The 20587-nt window shown below is 40.5% G+C and overlaps 1 protein-coding gene and 1 pseudogene across 1 annotated transcript in view; both read right to left on the bottom strand.

Moving 5' to 3' along the window:
* The window catches only part of LOC147698278 (uncharacterized), a 56088-nt gene extending 52548 nt beyond the window's left edge, over positions 1-3540 (bottom strand). The window contains exons 1-2 of the mRNA XM_086936213.1: positions 3343-3540; positions 2651-2714 (exon numbers count right to left, since the gene is read on the bottom strand). Coding sequence (XP_086792339.1) covers positions 2651-2714; positions 3343-3540 — 262 coding nt within the window. The remainder of the gene's footprint in view (positions 1-2650; positions 2715-3342) is intronic.
* A 1957-nt stretch (positions 3541-5497) lies between these two features.
* On the bottom strand, positions 5498-6482 carry LOC147698277 (uncharacterized; annotated as a pseudogene).
* Positions 6483-20587: the final 14105 nt, after the last annotated feature.

The following is a 20587-nucleotide window of genomic DNA, read 5'->3' as shown; positions in this document are numbered from 1 at the left end:
ACTTTTTGGCTAACCAAAATGGTAATTTATTATTATGGTTTAACTTTTAACATGCTCGCGAGTTATTCTGTGCAAGATTGCAGGTTCTGCGTGTTCGGCAACTCGATCTTACGAACAAGCGTCCTCGCGCGTCCTTATGACGCTATCACGCATCCAAATGACGTTATCGCGTTCGCACAGTCACACGGAATGGTGCGGGAGGGTTTACAAACATGGTGGCACACGCGACCGGGAAAAAGCGAACGCATAACCAAGGTAAGCCATTGCCGCGCACGCGATAATGTTATTCAGCGCGCGAGAACTACGCTACGCACCGGATCGCGGAGTAATCGACAGCTACGCGTACTCCGCGGAAAGCGGAGTTGCCGAACTCCGCAAACTCCGCGAACGGAGCGTAGTTCTTCGCCCAGGGTTATTTCTAACCCTCATTCCCTCTTATTCATCCCACAGATGCTACTACAACCTTACTCACATGTATATAGATCTCCCCATCAAGGTGGAGCTCTCCAAAATTAAAGATAAAAGAGACGAAGATCTCCAGTCCGAGGTTTGTGAATTTCATTTTGGAGTACATAAAGTAACAGTACTTGCTCCAAAATGGCGTTTGTGAATAGGCCTCATATTCTGTAATTGTTTAAGCTTAGAAAACAGGATGCAAGGATAGCAGCCAGATTACACACAACAAAAGAGGCTGGAATGGAGGTTAGAGTAGTAGTAAAAGTAAATGTGAAAATATTGAGAGGAGTAGAGGCTACAATATTAACCTGAAAAACAGCAAGGGTATAGTCATCAATGGAAGCAAGCTGTCCATAGTTAACTTGAGGCCATCCAATGAATCAAGACACAGGCCAAGTTGTAAGATACTGACAAGTGTATGCACAGCTCCAAAGGAGGCCAGCTACAATCCGCTTCCATAAAAATGACCAGTGCCATGATCAATCATAGGCTCTGGAAGTAGGGGTAAATACCCACATGCAGTTCAGAAGATGCATAAGCAATAAAGAGTATTTTAAATTGTGTTCTTATCTCATTTGTTGGGTATTCAAAGACAGAAATTAAAATAGGTTTAACAGAGAGATTGTTATTTATTTTGCTTTCCTTTCTCCAACTGGAAAGTGAGATAATTATCCAAAGTGAACTATGTACAATCTAGTTGAGGTACAGGTACAGTGAAAGACTGTAGGATATCAATTATATTCTAGCAAACATTTGCATTTAAATACCTGTAAATAAACTGTAGATATATTTTAAAATATATTAGCCACCATTAGAAATTAGAAATATTTACTGAAACCCGATTTCCACATATTATTGTTTGGGTAGAATACAGGAACAGCCTGTGCAGGTAAGAGCGTTCTGGCGGGGGTGGGGTACTCAATAGAGGATGACAGGGGAAAATTGAATACATTTTTAATTTTGCCTTGTCATCATCTGTCGAGTCCCCCCTGCGCCACCCTGCTCCACCGCTCTTACCTGCACAGTCTGATTCTGGTAGTATATTGTTTCATCATTAAAACTGTATGTCTGTGCAAATTAGTAATAATCATGAAGGAGGGAAGACGAATTCAAGTCCATTCAGTTCCCCTGAATAGGTACCGTAATTATCAAAAAATAGGAATGGACACTGGTATCTACAATAACCATTGGTTATGTTTGACAACCCTCATAGACGCTGTGATTTTAATGTTGCGGTGTATCTTTTATCCGCCCCTTCTCTAACATTATGGCATAGTCATTGGGTTGTCAAATAACGTGCTATATGCCTGCCTCACCCGAGGCAACCTCTGGTGAATGTAGAAGTGTCCGGAAATTATTGGGACAAATCCAGAGGGATAGTGTGCAAAGCCAAAAGAAGTTAATAAAAAACAGTGTAACACCAAAACCAAAATTTATTATAAAAAGGTGGACACTGTGAATTAAAAAGGAATAGTGGTATATTCGGTAATTGAGTTACTGGATTACCATATGTCTCTATGGGTAGGTTGACATGTTTCAGCTCTATTGGGCCCGGGAGGGTCTGTAGAGCTTTCGTCAGGACAAAAACAAAAAAATGATTGATACTCACACAACTTGTGTAGTGTTCAATTGGTTGTATGAGATTCTCATACTGAGATTCCTATATTGTGGAAACAAAATTAACATTTGGATTCTAAATGTCACATAAACAAATGCATATAGCGCGCATACAAATAATTTTTGTAGTCAGTAAAGAAATAAATGGTCAATATATTCGTGAACAGTCATTTCTATTTGGCGTGCACAACAATATGGGCAATAAAATGAAACTAGAGCTGGGAACAGGAGAACAAATAAATAGGTCGGTTCACTGTATGGGGGAATAGCCTAGAGTACCTTGTGGTCGCTAGGATCCTAGTTTTAAGCAGCATTCTCGGTGGCGTGTAAGAGATTGTTAGTCGGTCTCAACAGCGCGCGGTGGAATTGCTTACAGTTATCCCGCGAAGACTGGTCTACACTGAGTTTGCTTACAGTTATCGCGCAAAAGCTGGTCTGTACTGCGTTAATGCGTTAAGCATGCATATAAACAGTTCCTACTGTATTTACCAAAATAGATCTAATTCTGGGCTCGAAGATTCCAAATGCGTTAGATTAGTTAAACAGCTAGATATCGGCAATACAATGTTTTAAATACCTTCGTTATTGGTTAATCTCTCTGCATCAGGTGGCAAGGAGAGTCGCGATAAACGTGGTCTTAGCTAGAAATAAGACAGACAAAGCGCTAGGTAATAGAGCTATGTTGAACTAGTCATACCGCAAGTAACTCAGGCGGTTAGGAAACTGGACAGAACGCCATTCTTACCCGCGTGTTGAAGAGTAATTCCTCCTACTGCTGACTCTGCCCCTGGAAAGTGGGAAGGTCCTTCTTTCTCCACTATAAATGGAGTAAAAATAAACTGGGGGTTCATACTAGAAGGCGAGTATACTATCAAGATGGCAACCTTTAAAGAGCCGGCAGTGCACTTTTAGGCGTCAGTGTAGATTCATCATTATTATTTGAATGTTTACCGTGTCATCACGTGCAAAGCCAGAACCGATAAGGTTAATATGAATATTTGCTAAAACAATCAGAAATAATAATGATAGAAAGACGATTGTCTAACTGAAGTATAACCACTATAGGGTCTCTATCAATGGGGACTAAAACGCAACGCATGAAGTTTAGCCAGGTTGGTATAATGTGAAAGAGAAGATATATATTGCAAATTATTCATTTTGTTTTGATCGATTTTTGCAGTATTAATGAAATTATCGGTAACATTAGTAGAACTGGCGCCATGGAATATTGTCATTCATCCCTCATATATGGGTCTTGAGGCGATTAACCAATCTTTGTTCCTTTTCAAAAAGGATCTGTTCTGCATTATTGTTCTTATCGTGGAGCATCTCCAAGATTGTCCATCTTAGGTCGTCACATGTGTGACCTGCCTCCACAAAGTGTGTGCAGAGTTTGGTTGTACTTTTCTTTAGTCTCACATTGCTCCTGTGTTCTCCTATATGTATTTTAACCTTTCGACAGGTCATGCCTACGTATTTCTGTTGGCAGGGGCATGTCACAAGATACACCACATGTGTGGAGTTGCAATTTGTGTGCTGCCTTTGGGTCCAAACCAAGTCCTCCGTGAGTCGTAAAGTTTTTGTTGTGTTGGTAAATCTACAGACTCCACAGGTTCCACAAGGGAAGTGACCTGTTACAGGGGCCATGTTGACATTTCTTATGGTTGTTGTAGTCGGTCTTTTTTTCGGGCGAGTGTGAACCAACACATCTCTCAGATTCTTGGTCCTCCTGTTTGCGATTCTTGGCTTCGGCCAATTGAAAGTACCTGATGTAATTATTTGCCAATTTTTTCTTACTAGTTTCTGTACTTCATAGGTGGCAGGGCAGTAGGTAGTAACACACGTTACAAGATCCTTTATTGGTTCTTTTTGATGGATCTGTAACAGACACTCTCTGGGCTGATGCTTAGCTCGTTTTTTGCACTTAGATAGTCTGGGGCGTGTAGTTTCTTGCTTGTAGTTTTTTGCTTAAGATTGTAGCTTGTTGTTTGTAGTCACTTTCTTTTCTGCAGTTGCGTTTGTGTCGTAAGAATTGGCTGTATGGGAGATTGTCTCTGAGAGGTCGAGGATGATAACTCAGATATGACAGGAGACTGTTCTTAGCTGTAGGCTTGATATAAGTTTTTGTCTCTAATTTCCCATTTTCAGGAAAGATTGTCAAATCTAAAAAGTCAATTCTGTCCTTGCTAGCAGTGAAAGTGAACTTTAGCCAGCGGTCTCTGCCATTTAGCCAGTCCATAAATGTAGTTAGGTTCTTGTTTGTGTCCCAGATAAGCAAAATATCATCGATGTAACGTTTCCAGTATGGCATACTGGAAACGTAAGGATTCTCATTGCTTAGAACAAATTTCTGCTCAAATTGACTAACATACAATCCGGCTACCGAAGGCGCGAAAGCGCTTCCCATGGAGGTACGTACCATGGCACTGTTAAAAAAGTTGACCATTGTATTCGAAATAGTTCTCTTTCAAGGCTAGCCGGCAGCACTCTAGGATGAAGTGACGAGGAGTCTGGTGTGACCATTCTTCAAGGAACAGTAAGTCTTCGAGCATTTGCATAGTGTCATCTTGTGGTAGGCTCGTGTACAGCAATTCGACATCTAATCCTACTAGGATCATAGTCTTGGGATCGAATTTTTTCTCAGCGATCTGGATCAGAAGGTCACGAGTGTCCTTAAGGTATGTCGGAGTTTTCTGAACTAGGGGTTTTAGATACTCATCAGCAAACTTTGAAAGAGGTTCCAAAAGTGAACCAATACCCGAAACTATCGGGCGTCCCGATGGAGGGGACTTATTTTTATGGGTTTTAGGTAATGAATAGAAAAATTGAACTTTCGGTACTCTTGGTGTCAAAAAATCTGCTTCCCTTTTGGAGATCCATCCATTTACTTCTGCCTCATGTGTCATTATTGCGATGGTATTAACAAGTCTTTCAGTAGGATCAGAATCACGTTTCTTGTAAAAATTCTCATCAGACAGTAGTGCAAGGCATTGTTGGTTATATCCTTCCTTAGTAAGAATAACCACCCGACCCCCCTTGTCTGCTGGTTTTATAATTATGTTGTCGTTATCTCTAAGTTCTTCAAGAGCTCGCCTCTCTTTGTTGTTGAGATTTTGGAAAGCTTTCTTTTTGTTATCTAAATTGTCTATTCCTTTTAGAATCGCTTGTTCGAATGTTAATATTTCGATAGGGACAGCATTCGTTGGTGGTAAGAATTTAGATTTTCTTCTCAACGTTGTGTCCCCGTCATTTCTTTGAAGGGGAGATCCATCAAAGAAGGCTTTCAACTTTAATGTTCTGCAAAATTCAGACAATTCACATTTAAGTTTGAAGGGATCAAGAGGAAGGGTAGGAACAAAGCCAAGGCCTTTGTTCAGGATGGTCGTTTGTTCTTTGGTTAGAATGGTATCGGTCAAATTTACAATTAGTGACTCTTCTTGTTCAGATCTGTCTGTGCTGATGACATACTTCGTGTTTGTACATTGAGAGGGCGGTCTTGCCATGTCAGATTTTTCTTTTTGCCTCCTGGTTGGTTTTGGCCTCTCCCTAAAAAAGGCTGTTGTGGTTGGTGTGAGTGGTTGGGATTTGGTAACATCTGATTGCTCATTTGTGGCTGCTGCTCATTTCCTGGATTGTAGGGATTCATCCATCCACCAAAAGGGGGCATAAATGGCTGGAAGAAGGGCATCGGATTCCCCGAGAAGAAAGGTGGTTTTTGCCATCTGTTTCCTCTGTTACCACGTCGAGGGCCTTGGAATCTAGAGTTATTTCGCCCTCTTCTCGGCGTTGGTTGATCTGAGTTGTTTTCTGAGCCATCCGAGGACCACCCTGTCGAATCTGTATCTGAGGTAATATCTATCACTGTGTAGTCTTCTTTTGAATAGGGATGCATCCGCTCTTGATTGAACTTTTTGAGATCCTTGGCCAATTTTTGTAATTTATTTTGCATCAGGAACTCTTGTGTTTCGTCCATTTGTTTTGTGATCTCATCTAATCGTTTTTTGTAGACTTGAGGGTTAATACTGTCAATTGATTTTCAAAAGTTGCAATTTCCACAAGTAGTGCCTCTGATAGTCTTTTGGCTGTCTTTATTATGAGAACTAAGTAGTCTAAGGTGCACTTCCAGGATATGGACGACCAATCACGACGAAACACCAGGTCATGAAGAAAGATTCTGGGCGCATTAGATATCCATAGACCTCTGGGTGCTGATTTTGTTCTCAAATATTCAGTCATGATAATTCCATGGATAGCAGTTCGAATCTGTTCTCTTTTTTTATTGGTTAAAGTGTCCCATTCGTCAGTCTGGGCAATGGCTTGTGTAAATTCAGCATTTTGTATTAGTGGCTGTGCCGCTATAATTTCATCTATGTCACTTCAGTGAAACTTAGACCATTATTATTCTCCATCGTTCAAAGCTCATCGATTCAAAAAAACACACCAATATGCTAGCGTGATTGTTAGCAGAGGTATTCTGTTCCCGCAGCTGTGCGCTGCTTAAAGGCAATAATCATGAAGGAGGGAAGAGGAATTCAAGTCCATTCAGTTCCCCTGAATAGGTACCGTAAATATCAAAAAATGGAAATGGACACTGGTATCTACAATAACCATTGGTTATGTTTGACAACCCTCATAGATGCTGTGATTTTAATGTTGCAGTGTATCTTTTATCCGCCCCTTCATGGCATAGTCATCGGGTTGTCAAATAACGTGCTATATGCCTGCCTCACCCGAGGCAACCTCTGGTGAATGTAGAAGTGTCCAGAAATTATTGGGACAAATCCAGAGGGATAGTGTGCAAAGTCAAAAGAAGGTCATAAAAAACAGTGTAACAAAAACAAAAAAAATTATTGATACTCACACAACTTGTGTAGTGTTCAATATATTGACCATTTATTTCTTTACTGACTACAAAAATTATTTGTATGCGTGCTATATGCATTTGTTTATGTGACATTTAGAATCCAAATGTTAATTTTGTTTCCACAATATAGGAATCTCAGGATGAGAATCTCATACAACCAATTGAACACTAAACAAGTTGTGTGAGTATCAAAACTTTTTTTATTTTTGTCCTGACGAAAGCTCTACAGACCCTCCCTGGCCCAATAGAGCTGAAACATGTCGACCTACCCATAGAGACATATGGTAATCTAGTAACTCGATTACCAAATATACCACTATTCCTTTTTAATTCACAGTGTCCACCTTTTTATAATACATTTTGGTTTTGGTGTTACACTGTTTTTTATGAACTTCTTTTGGCTTTGCACACTATCCCTCTGGATTTGTCCCAATAATTTCTGGACACTTCTACATTCACCAGAGGTTGCCTCGGGTGAGGCAGGCATATAGCACGTTATTTGACAACCCGATGACTATGCCATGACGTTAGAGAAGGGGCGGATAAAAGATACACCTCAAGATTAAAATCACAGTGTCTATGAGGGTTGTCAAACATAAGCAATGGTTATTGTAGATACCAGTGTCCATTCCCATTTGTTGATAATTACTGTACAAATTAGTAGCCCTTTTATTGGAAAATACACTGGGCCTTATTTATGAAGGCCTTGCGTCAGTTTTGCGCCGCCGGTGATTCACTTTTTGTGACACACCAGCGGTGTAAAAAATGTGCCCTGTTGCGCCATATTTGAAAAGTGACGCATCTAGGTAGATGCGTCACTTTTTAAACCCCTGTGCCACATTATACCTGCGTCAGGTATAATGTATGCAGCGGGGGCGTTCCCCCGCAAAAAGCCTCGTAATAGTGACGCAGTGAAATCTATGAGATTTCACTGTGTCTTTTTAGGACGCTGTTGCGTCAAAATCTTGCGCCTGCCTCACAGCAGGCATAAGACTGACGCAAGCCCTTTCACATGGGGATTTCCCCATGTGAAAGGATGCATTGCTGGAGTTGCGTCACTTTTGTGACACACTCCAGCAATGCGTCACTTTTGCGCTTACAGATACGTCAGAAATACTGACGTATCTGTAACTCCTTGCGACATGATGCGTCATACATTAAATATGACGCATCAGGAATGTCACAAGGAGTGCGCAGTGAAAAGTGACGCATCGCTGTTTTCACGCAGCGATGCGTCACTTTTCATAAATGAGGCCCACTGTCTGTAAAATGACTGCGCTACCACACCAAGCGTTAGTAATATATTTGTGACAGTGTGCAGTTCAAAATGCACAAGTTACATACAACACCCTTACCATGCTCCTGCTGAGTGGACATTGCACACCTGCTGTACTTGATATTTGTGTGAAGCTTTATATTTTCACAAAGCCTTTGACTTCAGTGATGTAACGCTGATCGCAGCACCCCCTCTCTGAAAACTGTTCCAGCACCACTCTGATCAATACAAAATGTATACATTGCGTATTAAAGCCACACACTTGTCCCGTTCACTGTAATATTTATTGGTGAATCTACCCGAATATGGCATCCAAAATGCATATACAGAATGGGAGACAAAGCAAACACAGAATGGGGGACACAGCAAACACAGAATGGGGGACACAGCAAACCGATATGCTTGAATGTAATTATTTGTTATGATAAATGTTTGTAAGTTCTTCGCTGTCGCTGGAAGTGTAATGCTACATAAATGTATGCATTGCACAAAGCCCATTCAATGGTATTTTATAACTCTTTGAAGTACTGGAGTAGCACTATAAGTGTTAAGTCGCTTTGCGCCATTATTTGCATCTCTTAATATAAATCTAATTCATTATTCAGTCAAAACTTAAAAGTGGGTTTTTGTAAGTTCCGAAAAAAGCCCACAAGACGAGGCTTCCTCCTTTTTGAGGTCAGGCTCAAGTGATAATTGTAATAATAGCTCTGTTCCCTTAGTTTAGAAAAAATAATCCATCATTACGCTAGTTCAACTCAGCATTATACATGTTTAACTTCTTAATTGGAGTTTTAAAGGGCAATAAAACTTTGTTGCTAATTAATATGACTCTGAAGGTAATTGAACCAACATAACTAACCCCAATCCACATTTTCTGTAATGAGTTTTCTATTAATCAAGATTTCTTAATTTAATTTTTGAGTTCTGTAAACATAGCTGTCGTTATTTTGATTCATTACTGAAATATACTTATGAAAATAGAATAATGTTGACTAAATTAAAGATTAATTTCCTTCCCGTTTCGTGCTCTTTGAACATGTATTGGTAAACAAATATAAAATCCTACATTGTTAGTATTATAGCTTTTTTGCCTTGCAGTGCAATGTTAATCAGCAATTGTAGCTCCTGTAAAGCAAATTAGGGCCTCATTGAATACAGTTTTTGATCCAGTCATCTTTAACTGACCTTCAGGGCAAATTGTTGCACAAAGGTCAATTGCAGTGATGTGTATGAGAGAACACTAGCAGAGCATTAATTGTACCATCAGTAATCTAAAACGAATGGCTGTTATTATAAACAATAAACTAAGCATACTTATTTCATTTGAATAAAGTAATATCAGTTGTCAAAAGTAGACCTATTTTTTTAAATGATGATAGAACTTGGAGACTTTGGACCACGGAGTGGATGGAGTACCCCCTCTTTATTTGAAGTTTGAGACAAGAGAATTACTTGCCATCTAAAAACGTCACATAAACACGAATGAAGCGATTACCATTGACTCAAATCACTTTACTATCCATTTTTTACAGCTGAACCGTTCTAAACTGAGTGCAAATAGCCTTTCCTTAGTCAGGCTTGAAATCCATTCTACTATGGGCACTTAGTTGGTGGCAAACCAATTTCAAAAACTGTAAGCAATATGCTCAAAAAATGTGTAGGACCCCTTGAATCTGTTAGTCCTTATCCACCGTGGCCCATACAGGTAAAAGCAGTGGGGCAGTAGGGCTGGCGGGTGGTGGATTTTGACAGATGACGAGGGAAAATTAATTATTTATTTACTTTTCACTCGTGGCCGTCTGTCGAATTCCCCCCCAACCCGGCCGCAACGCTCTTACCTGCATGGCTGGTTCCTTTGTTGTTTTACAATAAACTCTAAACTGGGGTGCAAAATCTAATTAAGCACCCAGCACAAGTGTCCTGGGAACACATCTGGGCTCTATAGGGAGCACATTGAGGGACAATAGCAGTACAGTAAAGTGAATACGGTGAAACCTGCCAAACCACTGTTTGCTAGCCACTGTTTATCAGGGCAGGGGGATTTTGGCAGGAACCAGCTACTGAATCTTAACCATGTTTTCAGGACACATAGGGGCAGATTTATGAGGCCGTTGCGCCTCTTTGTGCCGCAATTGCGTCACTTTATTTGACGCAACTGCGGCGCAAACAATGCGCCCTATTTACAACGTGACGCATCTAGGAGATGCGTCACGTTGTAAAGCACTGCGCCATAAGGAGGCACTCCTGCGCGGGGGGGGGGGGCATTCCAGCACAGAAACGCCTCCTGAAAGTGGCTGAGTGAAATCTATGAGATTTCACTTTCAGGGCAATGCTGCGTCAAAACCCTGCACCTGCTTGAAGCAGGCGTAGGTCTTGACGCAGCATTGTGCACATGGTGTACCCCCGAGCCTTGCTGGAGCTGCGTCGCGCTTGCGACGCAACTCCAGCAATGCGCCACATTTCCGCACCACATTTCCGGCACAGATGCGTCACGCATCTGTGCCGTTTTTACACCATGGTGCGCCGCATTATAAATGCGGCGCACCATGGGTGGCGGAGCTGTGGCGCACTGTGGCGCATGTTAACTGGCGCATCCCTGGGGATGCGCCAGTTAACATAAATCTACCCCATAATAGTGTTTTGTAGAAGACTCTGTATCAATAATCTAGTCTGGACATGTCTCATCCATTTCTCATACCTACTCATTTTATCTAATCAGTTTCCAGGATACATGGTTTTATGTTCTTCATAAACTAAGTTAGTAAACGTACTGGCCATATTTAAGGTAGTTTGAGGCCTGGTAGGAAGCCAAACAATTTAACTTTTATAACCAGTGCGGGGTGAACATTTTCTGCCATGAAATGCAACAGACCTTTCATTTTAGGACATTCACAATGGAAGGAGATGAGAAGCAGGAACTCCATTGTGGTGTGACATCTTTTTCTGGATAGAAAGATGAATGTGCAAGTACTTCACTCTAATACATGGTGTGCACTTTGATTAATTCAAGCTCCATTGGCCCATATTCAATATATTGTGATATGCGAATTGTAGAAAAATGGGTTCACACAGGCTTAACTGAGGTTTGATATTGAAGTAAATGTATTCATCTTGTATTTAAATACAATACATAAGAACAGCCCATCAAACAACAGGTCCTCCTTCAACTGTCCTTTTTAAAAGGGTGCATATTCTACCAAACTCAACACAAGGTTCCACTATGACTCGCCATGGAACCTAAGATGAGGAAGCAACAAACAATAGAAAGAACATAAAGGAATATATCACACATCCCCACTCAATACCGAAAAACAAAAAGAGGAGAAAATAAAACAAAAACCAAAAAAACATAAATAAGCAAACTCATGATACACCAATTAATGATGCTTACATATAATCTGCATAACCTTCCACTCTTTCTTACAATGTTGGAATCCTCCAATGTTCTTTGCTCCTTAACATCAGACAATTTCTCATGAGAACTCACGACACCAGGACATACACAAACCCTGCTCAAATTCCAAATACGATTGTCTTCTAACGTCACCACATTTTTAAAAATGTTAACAGCTTTTTAAAGGTTTGGAAAAATTTGATTTACCACCCGAAGGGGCCTACTTCACTCTCACTCAATCTCCAACACACACTGGACTGACCTTCACAGAATTTCTCCTATCAAAACCCTCCTTCCCCTTAAGTAATGTATCTCTTTGCCCAGCTTTCCAATCAGCACTCACACCACTCAACAACATGCCAACATCGTTATTATTCATCCACGAAGTGTAGAAAGCAGAGTTGGGCTTCCTTCCCCTAAACAATTCAAAAGGAATTTTCACCGTGACAGAGTGTGGTATAAGGCAATACAACTCATCGCTCTCCTGTACCACCTATTTCCAATCATGCCCCTATTGTCATAATATAGTATGTTAATATATCGATTTTTTAAAAATAATATTACATGTTAGTATATGTGTTAAAAGTATAAAATATTGTTTTAATGTATGCTACAATGTGTGTAAGCTAATTAATGTTATGTTAAATCATTTTTGCGAATATTAGTTCCATAGCGGGTTGGGGGTTTACAGGGGAATAGGGTGGTAAGTAATTTAATTTAAATTAAAAAATATATAATTAAATAATTAATAATGTTATGGTTAATAATTAATTTTGCTAATTAAGTTAATTAATGTATTATTAAATAATACAAACGTTATTAGTACAACTTTTAAATTAATTGATAAATATGTAAATTGTGTAAATTGTTATAAATGAGAAATTCATTAAATATTAGTTATTAATAATGAATGTATTAATATGTTAATTATGTTTTTAAGGAGTGTGTTGAGTGCTTATAGGGGAGTATGGTGTTTAATAAAATATTAGAAAATACATGTTTATTAATATTTATATTATATTTAATCAAAGTTATTTTATTCTGTTAATTGATTTATATGTCATTGTTTTTATATTGTTGTTAATTGTGATTTGCTAATTAATTAAATGTTAATTACTTATGTTAATGTATTAATATTTTAGATTATTGGAGGTGACATTCATAGTGGAAAATAGTGGAAGGTAAATTACATTTAAAGATTTTTTTTTTTAAATAATTTTAATTAAATTGTAGTACTGGGTCTACTAAATTATTCCTCTACTCTATACAACACTTTCTCTACTGTTGCACTCTCTGGTGTGGGAATTGTAATTTTTACCCCTACGCTATCCAACACTTTCTCTACTATTGCACTCCTTGGTTTGGCAATAGTAATTTTTTACTCCTACGCTATCCAACTCTTTCCTTACTGTTCCACTCACTGGAGTTGGAATAGTAATTTTTACCTACTCGCTATTCAACACTTTCCCTAGTGTTGCACTAACTGGATTGGGAATAGTAATTTTTACCCCAAAGCTATCCAATGCTTTCTCTACTGTTGCACTCACTAGAGTGGGAATAGTAATTTTTACTTTCCCGCTATACAATGCTTTCCCTACTGTTCCGCTCGCTGGAGTGGGAATAGTAATTTTACCTACCCGGTATCCAATACTTTACCTACTGTTGCACTCACTGGAGTGGGAATAGTAATTTTTACCCACCCGCTATCCAACACTTTCCCTACTGTTGCACTCACTGGAGTGGGTATTGTAATTTTTACCCCTACGCTATCCAACGCTTTCCCTACTGTTGCACTCACTGGAGTGCGAATAGTAATTTTTACCCTCCCACTAGCCAACACTTTCCCTACTGTTGCACTCACTGGAGTGGGAATAGTCATTTTTACCCCTATGCCATCCAACTCTTTCCACACTGTTGCACTCTCTGGAGTGGGAATAATAATTTTTACCCTCCCGCTATCCAGCGCTTTCCCCACTGTTCCATTCAATGGAGTTGGAATTGTAATTTTTACCCACCCGCTATCCAACAATTTCCCTACTGTTGCACTCACTGGAGTGGGAATAGTACTTTTTACCCCTACGCTATCCTATCCAACGCTTTCCCTATTGTTGCACTCACTGGAGAGAGAATAGTACATTTTACCCCCCACTATCCAACACTTTTCCTACTGTTCTACTCACTGAGTGGGAATACAAATTTTCACCACCCGCTAGCCAACAAGTTCTCTACTTTTACACTTGTTTGAGTGTGAATACTAAATTTATTCCCTTAGCTATGTAATGTTTTTAATTTTGTTATATTTAATGTAGTGTAAATTATTAATTACCATAAAAAGTATTACTTTAATTATTAAAATCATTATATATTATTTGTTTTTATATTTATATAATAGGTTTAATTATATATATATGTGTAAATATATTTTTAATAATGTTTTAAATATTTTATAATTAAGATTAATAATTTTGTTATAATAATATTAAGTATATATACATGTTAAAATCATTTTTTTACTTACATTTATTATTTTTACATTTTAAGCTTTTTTACATTATTTTAACTATGTTTTATTTAATTGTGTTTCTTATTTAATTACTTTTATATTATTTTTAAAACATTTAAAAAATTCGATATTTTAGTTAACTATATTTTAAATATTGATATTTTGTACTCAATATTTTAGTACTTACCTGTTTATAGATTGGGATTCTATATTCTGTCCCTCGATATTTTTGAATCGATATTCTGGACAGTTGATATTCTTTCCCTCGATATTTAGTAAGTATGGGCTGAAAATCCGGAAAATTCGCGGAATTTGCGGATTTTTGACCATTTCGCCATCCGCGAATCGCACAAAATTGTAAAAAAATCCGCAATTCGCAAGCTAGCGGATTTTTTTGCTTGGTTGTGCTTCAAAAATACAATCTCGCGCAGTCGGCGTTGACTTACCGTGATTCTGAGTTTGCAGAGTTGTTTTTCCTCCCGGTTTGCATTCTCTGCGCTATTTTGGATCTGGCTGCGTGATCGCGTGAGACATTTTGACCGCGAGTACATCATAGCGGTTCGCCATCTTGCACTACGAGAGTTTTTAGAACGCGACTACGTCATAATGGCCCGCTATCACGCATCGCCGGAGTAAACAATTGCGAACAGGTAGATGCGATGCGCAACTGACATCCGGCAGGAGATTTGAACAGCTCGATTTCCCGAACTTGCAGAAATTGCAATTCTGCATAAGAAATGTACCGCAGGAAGCATAAACCTTCTGAAAATGATGATTTGGATCAGAATAAGTCCTCAGATTGACATTTGGCTGCACTTTTTTTGTGCAAGGAGTCAGTTTTTGGGGGGGGTGGGAGAGGAAGGAAGTGCCCCAGAGTCTCCAACTTCCTGTTCCTGTCCAGCAGGCTCCTCCCAGTGCCTTGTCCATGTCCTGGTCACTTTTCATTTGGATCTGGAGCTGGAAGGATTACTTTTTGTGGCTGCTGCTGGATATTTGGATTTGATGACTTTTTGGATCACTTTTGGATTACTTTTGGATTTGAGATTTTACAAGTAAGTTGGTGTTGTTTGTTTGGGGCATTGCAGTTGCTGCAACTACAATTTTTAAACTTTTTCACAACTTAAAAAATATATATATTCTGGGTAGACACAGTATCCTGTAGGCCCAGGGTTAGTCATGGGTGCATGATACAACTGTTTCTGTGAGTTTTGTAAAACTTAAATATCATTTATGTCATGGAATTGATTAGCTCACTGTTATATGTGGATTTTGTTTTTTATTTTGGGGTGCGTGTAAAGCCCAGTAGGCCCAGGGGTAGTCAGTGGTGCATGGACCAAGTCTTTCTGTGGGGTGTCTTGAATGTAAACATCATTTAGGGCATGGATGGCATTGAATTGGGGTGATTTTGTGTGTGTTTTTTTGCTTTTTAGGGGTGTTGTTGGGGCCTGGCCATGTGGGTGGGGGCCATTTTGAGGCCTGGTCCAGGTTTGGCCTGGCCATGTGGGTGGGGGTCAAGGGGCTATTTTGAAGTCAGGCAGTGTGCTTTGTGCCATAGGCCTGCACCCAGTCTGCCTTGCTTTCATCCATTATGCCAAGGGGTAATCAGTGGTGCATGGACCAAGGCTTTCTGTGGGGTCTCTTGAATTTAAACATCATTTAGGGCATAGATGGCATTGGATTGGATTGATTTTTGCGCGTTTTTCGATTTTTTGGGGTGGTGTTGGGGCCTGGCCATGTGGGTGTGGGCCATTTTGAGGCCTGGTCTAGGCAGGACCTGGCCATGTGGGTGGGGGTCAAGGGGCTATTTTGAAGCCAGGCAGTGTGCTTTGTGTCATAGGCCTGCACCCAGTCTGCCCTGCTTTCATCCATTATATCCAGGGGTACTCCGTGGTGCATGGACCAATGCTTTCTGTGGAGTCTCTTGAATTTAAACATCATTTAGGGCATGGATGGCACTGGATTGGGGTGATTTGTGTGTGTTTTTTGCTTTTTTAGGGTGTTGTTGGGGCCTGGCCATGTGGGTGGGGGCCATTTTGAGGCCTGGTCCATACAAGATTTTTTGAAAAAAGAAAACAAAGTCAGCAAGTTACTGACCACCTGCCGATGAATCTGCACACATTTCAGCCATTCTTTTAAGGCCCGGAAGCAGCTAAGAATCATGCATCGTGCCCGTAGAGTGCCAGTCAAAGGACTCATCCAGGAGGTGGCGACACGTTGGAACTCAACATTCTACATGCTTGAGCGTCTGTTTGAGCAGTGCTTGGTAATCAATGAGTATGTCTTTGCACGTGGTTCTTCTATGAAAGACATGAGGCTAGAGTTGAAGGAATGGAACCTAGTTAAAATCCTGACAGACATGCTTCTTCCTTTTGAGGTCTTCACGTGTCAGCTGGGAGGACTGTACTTTGGGCAAAGCTATCCCATTGTTGCGCATGCTAGAGCATCAACTGAAGGCGATGTCTTCAACGTTCAAATACGAAAGTGACAAGCAAGACTCATATCAGTTGGCGGAGAGCTTATTAACCCACCTACTTGACAATGAAAGGCTTAAAAAAATACATACAGAACAACATGCATTCATTCCTTTCAATGAAAAAGATGTTTCAAAGTACAAACATTGGCTAGCTCGGTCAGCCACTCGGTTCGAAAAAGAGCGGCAGGAAATTGAAGGAACCGGCAGAAGTACTACTGAATCAGCACGCCATCCCGCGTCAAGGTCCACTTCTGTGGCCGAAGGCAGACACTTTCCCTCACAGCCCTTACCAACACCAGCAACCGTATCATCATCCTCACCTGAAACAGGCCCAGCCATAATATTGTCGGAAGCTGAATGGATAACTCATCAAGGGTTTGCTTGTTCCAGTGTTGATGCAAATGCCTCAGATGGTACGCAAAGTTCAGCAGCACCCCTGGATAACCTTGAGTGGATGGTGCAGGTCTATCTAGATGACCCAACAGAGGTCTACATTGATAAGAACTCATTGTTGTATTGGTATGGGAAAAGGGGTCAATGGCCACTGATCACCAAGCTGGCTCTAAATTATTTGTCTTGCCCACACGCAAGCGTGTCTTCTGAATGAGTTTTCAGTGCTGCTGGTGCCATTGTAACTTCAAAAATGACCCGCCTCTCGCCCAAAAATGTGGAGAGGTTAATAATGATCAAGATGAATCAGCACTTCATTCCACCAGATTACAAAATACGTGAATCCACGCAGGAAGAAGAGGACACCGACTTAGGGGACAGAAGTTCTTCTCTGTTAGCTAACCTACTCCCGTCTCAATTCACAGAGTTTGAGGACGAGCTCTACTTCCCTGACACCGAGGCCTGAAAATGGCTTACTTTTTTCCCCGTCCTTATTCACTTTTATTTCTGTGGGTCTTTCTTTGTTTTTCAACTTTTACCACAACAAAACTCTAATCACAACAAATTCATCAGCATCACTGCCTTCATCTTATTTCCTTATTGATTTGAAGGTGCCGCTGTCTGTATTCCTGATGTTCCAAAGTTCACAACTCAGTCATGCTCCTCTATCCTCCTCATCCAGCCTCCCCCTATCTATTTCCCTCAAAGCAGATACCTGGATTACACAGAATCAAGAAACTTTGGCTTCGTAGAGGAGTCCCCTCAAGTGGGACTGGAATTACTGACTACATGCTGATTGCTGACAGTTACTTCTGAAATTGACAGGAGAGGCTGCCCTTTGGGCCTTCACTTTAAGAACAAGATGCAGACAAAAATTGGAACAGGTAATGAATAATGAGAAGATGGCATGCAGTGGACAGCAATGGCTGTCTGGCTCTGATGAAAGCAATTGCTGTTTGTTTGTTGTGCATGAATGAATCATATGTCTTCTGTTATTATTTATTCTTTTACACACTAAATGTATCTTAAGTTTACTCGTTTTTTTTACCTTGTTTAATTCAAATTGTACTTCAACTGCAGGGGCCACTACGTTGCATTTTCCAATATACAAAATGTCCTTGGACTCACTGTTTGCCAATATACCATGATGATGATGAGTGTTGATGATCAAAGTTAAATAATATCTTTTTTCTTTACAGTCACTCACTGGGATGGATGGATCATCATCGTCGGTTTATGGAAGAACTATGGCTATTTCGTGAGTGGCAAACAGGTAAACCAGTCAACAACAACTACTACAGCAGAAGTACATGTCTGTCCAGTCGTGGTATGGAGTGGTCGAGCCAGTGTGGTGTTGTTATGCCAGAGTCCAGACAGCAGTAGGCATGGGCGGAAAATCCGTTCCGCTCGCGGATTTTGCGGATTTTCGGGAAATCCGCAATCCGCGAGATTCGCGAATCTCCCGCAAAATCCGCAAATCCGCGAGCAGCGGATTTTGCTCGCACTGTTCGCGTGAGTTCGCGTGAGTTTGCGCCCCGCGAATAAGTGCAAAATTGCAGAAATACGATCTTAGCAAAACTGAAAGTAACTACTTACCAGGTTCAAAAGTTCAGGCTCATCATTAGTAGCCATTTCCTGTAGTGCTTCCTGAGGGGCCCCTCCAGAGTTCAGTTGCCAGTTGAAACTATTATGTGACCCTGCTCTGAACCTCAGAATAGTTACACATATGCCACAAAGGTCCTGAATTACAGCTAAGGGAGACAAGCAGGAGCCAGGCTGGAAGTTAAAATCCATTAATCAGCCCCTAATTCATTATTGTCAGTTGGGGCAGGGCAGGTGTTGTAACTAATTTTGCAACAATGAAAGCACTTAGCAAGTGCAAAAGATCACTAATCAGGGCGCACTAAGGAAGCAGGTGCCAGCTAAAAAAATATTCTGTGACACATTAATCAGCCCCAAATTAATTCAGGTCACTTGAGGCAGGGAAGGTGTGCTTTGCTTTGCCGAAAATAATGTACACTGGACAACCAGAGGGTGTGGTGATGAAACAGAGGGTGGCATGGGTGGGCCAGAGGGTGGCATGAGTAGTCAGAGAGTGGCAGTGGTGACAGAGAGTGGCAGTGATGAAGAAGAGTGTCCCAAACAGGCTGGACACGTAGAAACAAGTTCGCGAAACTTGCGACCCGACAGGTAAGTTCGCAATTTGCGAAAGTGTACAAAACCCTCGCGAACTGGCAGAAACACGGGCGAACACAAAAAAAAAAAATCCGCAAATTCGCGGGAATTCGCGGATTTTGCGGATTGCGAATCCGCAAATCCGCAAAATTCGCGAACGCGAGATCCGCAAAATTCGCTCATGCTTAGACAGCAGTTCATTTAAAATTGCGGCTATGTGTCTTGCTGCATACAATTAGATACGCTTTGTCTGTCTGTGTCAAAGAGGTATGCTACATCAGGTTGCTTCACTCAGTGGTGCCTGCCTTGACCGTCTGCATGGCCCTGTCCTGCTGTGTGCTAATTACTATCCTTGAAAAGGAGACTCAGAGTACGCACTTTAGAAATGATGCTTGTATGTAATACTGTCGCCTCTGAAACTGAAAGTGTTATTTTTGCACTACACAGCGTACCTTATATTTTTTTCTCTGTGGTGTTTTAATATCACTTCCTGTTTTTCCATCAACAATTACAGGCCGGCGTTTACCCTGTGCAATTGGAAAAATGATTAACTCAGGCTTACCATAAGCGATCCGCAATTCCGCAGCCGCCTGGCAGGCAGTGGACAGTGTGTCTGGTCACCAAGATTGATCGACGGAGTGACAAATGGAATGGAGGAGTCACGCGAATAAGAGGAATGGCTGGATGCATGCAACTTCCCAAATTCAACAGGACAACTACAACATACAGTTACAGAATCCACTTCACTTCTCCTTATCTTTTAAATAATGTTATTGTTGTGAACTTCCATCAGTGTGGCTCTGCATTTGTTTGCTTTCTGCTTCAAATTCATCCCTCCAGCTATTTTTTAGGTTTCTTTGCTATTTTTAAAACTAGTTTAATGTACTAATAAATGTTTATTCTCTCTGATGGCAGATAGGTAAGTGAAATTGCGTAATTACTGCAGCCCTGTACTGTCATATTATTTCTTCATAGTTAGTAAGTTGTATAAAGTACTATTTTTCAGTAACCTAACCATCCATTTAGCAAACAACTTCATACATGCAGTAGTGCATGCACTTCCTTTATGTCCCTTAAAATATTTATCAATATCGTCGTATTCAAAGATTTGTTTATCTTCATTTGTTGTTTGTCCATGCTGTGTTTTTTTTTCCTCTCTCCACAAAACTTTACCAAAAACCCCCATTCCCATCCAGTTTTCAAACCCTAACCCTTTTCCCCCGGGCTGTATGGTTTTTATTGAGGTTTGACTAAATGACAACAATAATTCCACACACTTGCTGGGGAGGATAAGGTCAAAGTACAACAAAAATCAAACATTCAAATCAGAATTTCATGTGCGCCATCGTGGATTGATCATCAACAACATCCTCCTCCTACAAGTGATGAATCGAATGCTTACGCTGCTGTGTCCTTCACCTTCAATACTATTTTTTATA

The sequence above is a fragment of the Lissotriton vulgaris genome, chromosome 8, assembly GCF_964263255.1.
Source record: "Lissotriton vulgaris chromosome 8, aLisVul1.2, whole genome shotgun sequence".
NCBI lineage: Eukaryota > Metazoa > Chordata > Amphibia > Caudata > Salamandridae > Lissotriton > Lissotriton vulgaris.
Note: the sequence above shows the minus strand (reverse complement) of the source record. Positions and strands in the feature narration are given on the sequence as shown.